General features: G+C 36.5%; 1 protein-coding gene across 2 annotated transcripts; it reads right to left on the reverse strand.

Moving 5' to 3' along the window:
- On the reverse strand, positions 1,500-8,611 carry LOC109227284 (protein TIFY 8). Of its 2 annotated transcripts, none has more exons than XM_019392390.1 (6): positions 7,794-8,611; positions 6,890-7,014; positions 6,279-6,727; positions 6,093-6,180; positions 2,344-2,575; positions 1,500-2,133 (listed from the first exon to the last, which is right to left on the reverse strand). In XM_019392390.1, the coding sequence occupies exons 1-6, from the start codon at positions 8,032-8,034 to the stop codon at positions 2,045-2,047; spliced, it is 1,224 nt and encodes a 407-aa protein (XP_019247935.1). In that variant the 5' UTR covers positions 8,035-8,611; the 3' UTR covers positions 1,500-2,044. The 2 variants fall into 2 exon arrangements, with proteins under 2 accessions (XP_019247935.1, XP_019247934.1); XM_019392389.1 differs by having other exon boundaries at positions 6,890-7,077; positions 7,794-8,610.

Raw genomic sequence — 9,260 nt, forward strand, 5'->3', positions numbered from 1 at the left:
AATATTTTCCCTACCTGTATATGTCAAAATCTGATCAAAGGAATTCTATTTAAGGAATGAGGACTAGGGGTCAACCAAGCCGAAGTCACGTACAGGAAGCATTATATCAGCGAACGACTCAGCTACGGTCGAGGTCGAGCACTCAGTTCGGCCCGAACGGCTAGTTCGACACTTAGGCATTTCGGGGGAATATTCTAGAAAATATTCCAAGAACTTAGATACGCTGGTTAAGGACCGCTGGGTAAGGAAAGTGTTTTTATAAATATCAGGAGGGAAAATAAGAAAAGGGGATTGATGGAAACAGAGAGATACATGTACATCTCTCTGAAAGAGGGTAAAGCTTTTTCTCCCAAACTCTTCGCCAAAAGGAGGATAAATCTCAAAGATCTTGGCATTGTATCTGTAATTCAACTTTATCGAATGTATGGATGTCTATCTAGTTCAAGAATGGTGATTATTTTTCCTTTGTGTACTTGTCATTATCATTTGATATTATTGAAGTCATCTTCCTTTTCTTATATTATTGAATCCAATCGCGACTATAATCAAACTTTATGTCCAACCATACTTGTTTATTCTTGTCTTCCATCTCAGATCTAGAGTAAATTATCTCTGGCTAGGATTTATCCCATATTTATTTATTAATTAGTTTAACAAAAAGGGCTTAAAACTTTTTGGTCGAACACTACCAAGAGAGGAAAATATTTTTCAAAACTCTTTTTCAACCTCCCCATATTCCCCATCCCCACCAACCGCCCCCCCACCCCACCATAAATAGCGATATTATTAATAATATTTTCTTTTCATGTTATAGATAGATTACTTTTTTTTTCATTTCAACAAATGAGTATTTTATTTTCATGATATAAAAAAGTTTTTTTTTCTTTTCATTTTAACAAAAAAAATATTTTCTTTTCATGATATAGAAAAAGTATTTTATTTCATTTCAACAAAATGATGTACTAAAAAGTATTTTCTTTCATTTCAATAAAAAATATTTTCTTTTCATGATGTACAAAAAGTATTTTCTTTCATTTCAATAAAATGAGTACTTTGTTTTCATGTTGTAGAAAGAGTACTTTCTTCTTCAATTAAAAAAAGAGTATTTCTTTTTAGTTATGGAGCACAAATTTCAATATTGTTTTTGCGTAAAAAAGTAAAACATCGCATTCGAGGTTTTAATTATTCCTGAATTTTTAGAAGAATAATTAAAATCTTGAAGAAAATAGAGTTCTGAAAACGTTGGATATTTGGGAGGGGTAGAGCATAGAATACATGAGGACTTGGGGGAAGGGGGGGAGGTGGAGGAGGGGAGGGGGGTTGAAATGAGTAGCATAAAAATTTATTTTCTACTCTCTAACCAAAAACTAGAAAACATTTACCAGAAAAAGTTTTGCATTCACTAACCAAACAAGGAAAAATAAGTGATAAAATCATTCTTTTTTCATGAAAACATTTTCCATGGAAAATATTTTCCTTCGTACCAAACACACCCATAATGACAAACATGATTCTTTACGACCTCTACAAACATGAAGAGATCAATTGGAGTTTCAAACTCTAAAACATTTAGCGAGTCAATAAGCTCCTGCTGGAATAAAATGTTCTAGATTAAGAAGCCAAAAACTCAATCAACTACAACTCAAGATATATGAATCCCCTGTAGCCATTCCACTCTACTCGGGCAATTTCACTCCAAAAAGAAGCAAAAACAGAATTCAGTTAAGTGATAAAACTTCTTTCTGAAAACATCCCTGGCTTCAGCATTGGATCTGCTGCACATAGTAAACAGATGAAGCATAAATGCCTTGAGAGTTCAAGGTCTAAACAAACCTATAAAACATCTGCGTTTCTTTTGGAAGAACCAACTAAACTTCCATTGATTCAAGAACTAAACAAAGCGCGGTACAATTTTGGTTTTGATAACTAATGCAGCTGGTTTCTAGGGGTGAAGTAGTAAAAAATAAAGGACAAGAAGACGAGCAATACGCCTGATTTCTGATTAATGCCAGCTCATTTTTGTTTAGACAATACGGAATTTGCATCACATTTCTCGTTTTTCATCAGTACTATTTGATGCTGCTTGCAGTGCAGCTTTTGCTTCTTTACTTATGCTAGCCCCTCGATGAATACCTACAAATAGCAGTCAACTTATTTGAATATTGTAAGGCATGAGTAGAAACATGTTGTCTGAGGTCATATGAAATTGCAACTGGCTTGAGACAAGACATTTCATGCACGATATATTAAATGCCAATAGGATGTTTCACATTTATAGTATATGCTTTGGCTCGAGCCTTTGGATTTCGTAGAGCTTCAAACTTCATTAGAAAAAGCTTTTACCTTGAGGAACAGAAATTTGATCACCAGAACCAAAACCGTGAAAGGAACCCCCTTTGCCAGATGACCTGGCATGCAACTCCCTAATTAGAGCTAAGTTACTGCCCTTGGTTACCTCATTCTCTGCTTTAGGCAAACCATTTTCTCCAGTTAACGGCCTCGCTGCAGATTTTGGAGCATAGGTAGTTGACCAAGATCCTCCATTTGATCCAGCTAAGGCCATTATAACATCTGCCTGATACATAGCAGGAAACTCAATCATATTATGCTACAACTATCCAAACACAATTCATTTTGCATAGACTTTTCTTTTTCTTTCTCAAAAATGGTTTAAAAGCTTTTTGTAAGAGTTCTCCAAACACCTGCAAGTTTGACTTGGACTTCCTATTGAATATGGAAGAGTCAAGGCTTAAGGATTTTATAAGTCTTTTCAGTTGTAGCAAGTTATCGGTTTTGACTCTCTCAAGGAATAGCTCTTCTGGAAATGCCTTAATTTCCGACGGGAAGCCAACATTTTCTGATGCTTAATACAATGGGATTCTTAAAAATACAACAACATACCCAGTATAATCCCACAAGTAGGAGTCTGGGGAGGGTAGTGTGTACGCAGACCTTACCCCTACCTCGTGGAGGTAGAGAGATTGTTTCCGAAGACCCTCGGATAGGAGTCTTAAAAATGAAAGAAGAAAATTGGAAGTGACAAATCACTGCCAGGCTGTCAGCTCACCACATTGAAGATTCTAACTGGAATAGCAATTAGCAAATTAGAAGGAAATTATCATACTTCAGCTTGCTTTCAAGTGGATTAGCCAAACCAATTTTAGGTTCCTGGACAGACTTACAACTTACGCGGAGAAATTTTGAGAAAAACAAGTTAGGAAAAGGTGATAAAACTGTCATAAGATGCACCAAGTAAATGAGTGCATTCAAGAACAAGATTTGCATTCAATCAAAATGTACAAATACACTCCATCCACAAGTATAGTCTCAATTCTACTGAGCGTGGATGCATAGAAAAGGCTTGAAGTTATACAGAGGTTTTAAGGTGAGTCTAGTGGTAGAGTTAATGCAACTTTCTTTCTGGCTTGAGATTTTGTAAGCGATGAAAGTCAGCCTGACATCAGTGACATATTTGCAAGATGCCACAGAGAAAATGGAGGACTGCCAACTTTTCATTGCTTATTACTGGGTAGTGAATGTAGTTACTTTCGATATACAGTTGCTAGGAACAAAACAATTGAAGCATTAGAAAATAGGAGCATAGGAAATCGGAAACTTCTTGGCAGATGAAGAGAAGACAGGTAAGGTTTCCACAGGTAACAGTGGCAGCAGTAGAAAGAACAAGAATAAGGATAGAGAAGGAAGCAAAGGACACAGCCACCCTTTACAAGGGATCCACATAACGCAACTAACCAAAAATGTATCCATAATAGGATTTGGAACTACACAGTACAATGTCTATAAACAGATACAGTACTTGGATGGCAAGCAATAATGACTAAGCTGCTAACTGCTAAGTACCTCAGAGCCCATGTTCAAAGGACTTCTACTAAGAGCTTCCTCCAGAGTCAAAAACTAGCTGGACCACAACTCCTTAAATGACATCTTACCGAAACTAACTAACCTTTAAAACTAAAAGACAACTATATGACTGCAGCTTTCGACTCAGAGATAAACATGCAAATAATTTTGAAAACCAAGGATACTTCTACTTTGACCTAATTGATTTTCTTGCTTTTTGTGGGACCCCTAGCCTCCGCTTTAGGTTTCAAGAACCTAAAATAGACACTTAATCAACTAAAAGTTTTACATATTCCCCATCCAACTTCTGATGTAATACACTAATGTTTTTTAAAATGATCAAATATTTAAGGAGAAGAGTCTTCAGTTAAAGAACGAGGTCACCATTTTGGTACGGCTCAAAAACGAATATAAGGTAATCTTTTTGGGGTGGAAGGCATATTAAGTATATTACAAGTACATTAAAGTTTTACCAAGTTAATTTAGTCACAATCAACAATAGGACTAACAGGTGAACAAAAAGAATTTAGTCATGAATAACAGTAGAACTAGGAACATTTCGGGAAGACAAATTAGAGAATTTGGACGGATGGCCAGGAACCAAAAAAAAGGGCAGCCCGGTGCATTAAGCTCCCGATATGCGCGGGGTCCGGAGAAGGGTGGGACCACAAGGGTCTATCGTACGCAACCTTACCCTGCTTTTCTGCTAGAGGCTGTTTCCACGGCTCGAACCCGTGACCTCTTGGTCACATGGCAGCAACGGATGGCTAGGAACAAGTTAAGAAAATATCTAAGTCTAAGATTATTTTTTCTTTGGAGAAGTCAAGATAAACTCTATTTAACCGCCAAGCAGAAGAAAAAACTCACATAAAAGTTGACAATACTTGCTAAGGCCAACCCAAACATGACGCCAAAATAATATAAAATGATTCAAGGCGTATAATAATCTGGGTAGGTCGACATTTTCTTCCCAGGTATGGACTCATACCTATTTGCTAGAGGACTTTCCTGATGTATCCCATGCCATCTCCTAATGTCAACTGAAAAATTAGATTTTACATTAGAGGCTTTTGTCTGCCAAATGCACTTAATTTGCTATGTTTTAGAGAAGTGATGAAAAGATCCTCCAGCTTCAATCAAGAGGTTGGGGTTCGAATAACCGAGGGAGCAAGAAGGACAACTTAAGGGTTTTGGTGTAAAGTTAAAAAATCAACAGAATTTGCTACATTTTATGCTACTTTCCTCTCCACAAAATATGACATCCACATCAAAGCCGACAAAACCTAACCAAGCATAAAAGTGGGTTTGGCTGTTACAAAAAGCTAATGAATATCTCGAGTTACACGAAAAGAGACATTATTCGTTTTCAACCCCAAGAGCATGAAAAACTTATCACGATGACATGCCATATTTGTTTCTCTATTGACCTTCCTGGAGTCGGCATACACTTCTCCGAACAACATAACACTAAAGGGTACCATTGCATCATAGCACAGTGAAAATTTCAGACCTCAATCACTCTACGCTTCTGCATTGATATTTAATCCTTTTCATGAGCTATATTACGAGCGCTGCTGGCCCAATTATCTTGTTTTAACTGTGAAGGAACAGTTTATAGGAACACTTATATTGTATAAAAATGAAGGCATCTCGGAATTAGTCAGTTGCAGCAGCATCCCAATAACTATTTTTTGTAGTGTACATTATGTGTCTCATCTGAAACAAGTTGCTAGAGCAGTTATTCCCCTTACAACATATAACTTCACTGCCGTGCTTTACTTGATAGTTGATACAATGTCATTTTATTTTCATTTACAGCTGTGCCTTCCATTCAGATATGATACATACCAGTACTATTTCCACCATTATCTTCTTTACGGCAAGCTAAAACTTCTCCAATATGATAATTCTCATCTTTCACCAGAAACGTATCCCAAAAGTTCTCCTAACAAAACTAAACATATCAAGAATGCATTGCCACAGATACCATCAGGTAATACCATAGCCAAGTTAAGCATGAGGGATTATGATTTCACAAAATATAGCTGGGGTAATAGACCTGGGAATTCAGCCAAGTGAGCAATTAGATAATAACTTATCAGTTAAGCTACACACTAAATTTATTCAACTACTCGGTTTAAAAAGAAAGTAAAGGGAAAACCGACACAAAGACATACAGAAAGAGTAGAAACACGGAAGAGAGGTGTGATTTGACAAAGCAGAAGACAAACCTTGTTGGGATGGACATTATCAAAAACATGGGCTTGACCCCCATAAAATATAGTCATTTGAGATCCAGCGGATGTCAGTCCTTGCCGACTATCATGCAACAAACATCAAGAAGTCTCAATGATACTATTAAAGAAAGTCAGACAGACATGGAATGAGGCAGTTTGTGCATTATCCACTAAACTTACCTTGGGTTAGAAGATTCGAGGTCAGACAAGTGAAGCCCGGCTTTCTGCTTAGCACCACCTAATGGTACCCCAGAAAGGCTTCTATCAGAGACTCCACCACTCACATTAATGGACCTCAATATTCCGGATCCTTTGATTCCTGTCCTTGATCCTTCATCAGCAGCTGCTTGAGATATAGTAGAAGGTCCTGCATTGGCATCTCCAAACCTGTTGGCTGACGATTGATAGCCAAAAGGTACAACTTGACTAGCTCGTGGATGATAATGCAAGGTGGGGCCAACATTGACAGGAATAGCTCGATCCCACTTGGAAGCATTGGCATCGGTTCGACCAGTTGCGGATGGTTGTGATATTAAAGAGGCATGAAGTGGCCTCATAGGATGCATAGCAAAGGACATGTCTTGATCACGTGGTCGTCCACGTGGCTCACCCCCTGCATTTCGTAGTAGCTGAACTTGAAGAAAACTCCCAGTATCAGAGTAAATAGCAGGCATTGTAGAATGATATGCAAACAACAGAAGACCAACTAGGAACAGTTTTTCCTTCTTTTTCTTCTGTTTTTTTTTTTGGAGTGCTGGTTAATAGATGAGGCAAAAAAAGAAAATACAGACCTTTGTCATATGTGAGCTCTCCAATGCGTCTGGTCGCAGCGTTGAAAATTTATCTCTTGATGACCCCATCAAAGAGTCAGAATTGCTTCTTTTTGTTCCCGAGAATCGATTACTTGTCTCAGGCCCTGAAATTTCACCCCTTAGGCCGTAGAACGGCACTCCTTCAAAATGATTTCCTAAATGTCTTTCTACCATGACAAGAAAATGATCAAATACTGCTCAAATTTTCATACAGGCCAACCATCAAAAAAGCAACTTGTGACATTCTCAAAAAGTAGAACTATCCAATCACTTGCCACTTTAAACACATTTATTTTAAGCTAACTTCCTTTTCTAAGAACAAAAAGTAAAAGCATGCATAGAATTTCCATATGTGAATGCTAGAAAAAAAGTTCAAAGGTTGAGTCAAGTCTTCAAAGACTAATACCAAAATAGAACTTATCATCTATATGTATTGCCAAAAAGACGGTACATGCTATGACCTTAAAGGAGAGCTTCCCAAAAGTTACTAAATCAATCACTTAACAGAGGGAAGTTTTTGGACAACTTTTGGTAACTTAAAGGATGTTTTCTATTAAGTGTAATATTATAAGGATGCAATGAAAGTTGTTCTGAAACTATAATGATGGATTTGGTCAAGAACTCCCACTATTGGATAGGCTTAGTAAGGTAGAAACAAAAACATATCACAAGAAACAGCAACATCAAGCTTATATAAAAATCAAAACATGCTCATGAGACTAAAAGAAAAGATAAAAAGAAACTAAACCAGCTGTCAAATTATATCTCAAAACATTCAATCATCACAAAATATATAGCTAAAAGAACCTCCAGTTTCCCTCTAATTACATAAAAATGAGTTCAAAACATAACAATAGAGAAAAGTGTTTGGTTTTTTACTGACCAGAACCCAGATCAGAAGAAGCACCAACAGAGACAGAAGCAGAAGGAGATGCCTCAGATGGCAACACCAATTTGCTAGCCATAGCCAGAGATGAATCTTGAGGATACCCTTTACCTAAAAAATCATGAAAAGTAGTAGTGGCGGCTGCTGGTTTCACTTCATTATCAGCTGCAGTAGTATTACCACCACTAGCACTTTTGTTACTACTCATCACATTCTTGTTACTTTGTTTGTGAGCCATAAACAATGTACTAACACACAGTACTGTAGCATCACAAACACACCCATTTCATCCTTACAAAAAGCAATAATCTTTGTACAAGAAAGATGCAAAAAGCAACAATCTTTAACACAAGAAAGAGGAGATTTCAAATCACAGCTAAAGTACTTAGTATGTGTTCTTTTTATCTGCTTCAACTTTTGCAGACAAGTTTAATTCAAGATGTACACAAACTAGACTGGATATTACACAAATATGAAAGATAAAGAAGAAAAAAATAAATAAAAAAGGTGAAAAAGGTGGTGCTTTTTAGAAAAATTAGTTCAAAAATCAGACAAGTATTTGAGTCACAGAAGAGAGAGAAACAAGTTCATTAAAATGCAAAAGTGACTGGCTTTTTTCTTACATATACATAAATGGGTTCTGAGTTATTTGTTCTTTTGCACATTCACACATCTACTATGGGGTTTGTTTACTTGTTTTTGCTTCTTACACAACAAAAGAAAAGACACAGAGACATAGTATTGGGAAGGGAGAAAGCAGGAGAATAATAGTGGGTATTTTTTTTTTTAAACTATTTGCTGTTTATTGGAAGCATGAGAAATGTAGGATAAGGCCACCTAATAATAGATACTTGTGATCCAACTCTTTTGACCCGTACATAATAGGAGCTTAGTGCACCGAGGGATGCTTTTGCTGTTTATTGGAAGAGAGGAAGTATCATTAATTGCAGTATTTGTCCTGTGTTTGTTTTAATTACAAGTTATATCTTGAAAAACTAACATATCATTGTCCATATTGGGTTAAAAAAGGTCCATGCTGGCTGCTACTTGTGAAGAAAAGCCACCCTATAAATTTGATTCTTGTATTCTTCTAAATATTAATTTCGTCCCTTATCTTAGGAGAAATTGTTCAACATACCCTTTTAATATTTAAATAGATTGCAAATATTTTTCATGCTTTATTTTCATATTTCTGTCGTGTAAAGCCAATTAACTCTTTGAAATTACAATCAGACATCTTTATAACAACAACAACAACAATAATAAAAACACATTAGTTTTTCACAAGTGGGGTTTGGGGAGGGTAAAATATACGCAGCCTTACCCCTATCCTAGAAGGGCAGAGAAGTTGTTTCGGATAGACCCTCGACAGACATCTTTATAACAACGTCTCTATATAACAATACTCCCTCCGGTCCAAAATAAGTGATTTTTTGTCATTTTTCTTGTGGTCCAAAATAAGTG

The sequence above is a fragment of the Nicotiana attenuata genome, chromosome 6 (genome assembly GCF_001879085.1).
Source record: "Nicotiana attenuata strain UT chromosome 6, NIATTr2, whole genome shotgun sequence".
Classification (NCBI taxonomy): domain Eukaryota; kingdom Viridiplantae; phylum Streptophyta; class Magnoliopsida; order Solanales; family Solanaceae; genus Nicotiana; species Nicotiana attenuata.

Bases quoted from the DNA above. Each gene is read 5' to 3' on its own strand.
- LOC109227284 (XM_019392389.1), bottom strand. From the start codon at position 8,034: ATGGCTCACAAACAAAGTAACAAGAATGTGATGAGTAGTAACAAAAGT. The intron at 6,181-6,278 runs GTAAGTTTAGTG...GTTGCATGATAG, and splicing joins CTCGAATCTTCTAACCCAAG to TCGGCAAGGACTGACATCCG. The intron at 2,576-6,092 runs GTTTGTCTTCTG...GCTATGTATCAG, and splicing joins ATAATGTCCATCCCAACAAG to GCAGATGTTATAATGGCCTT.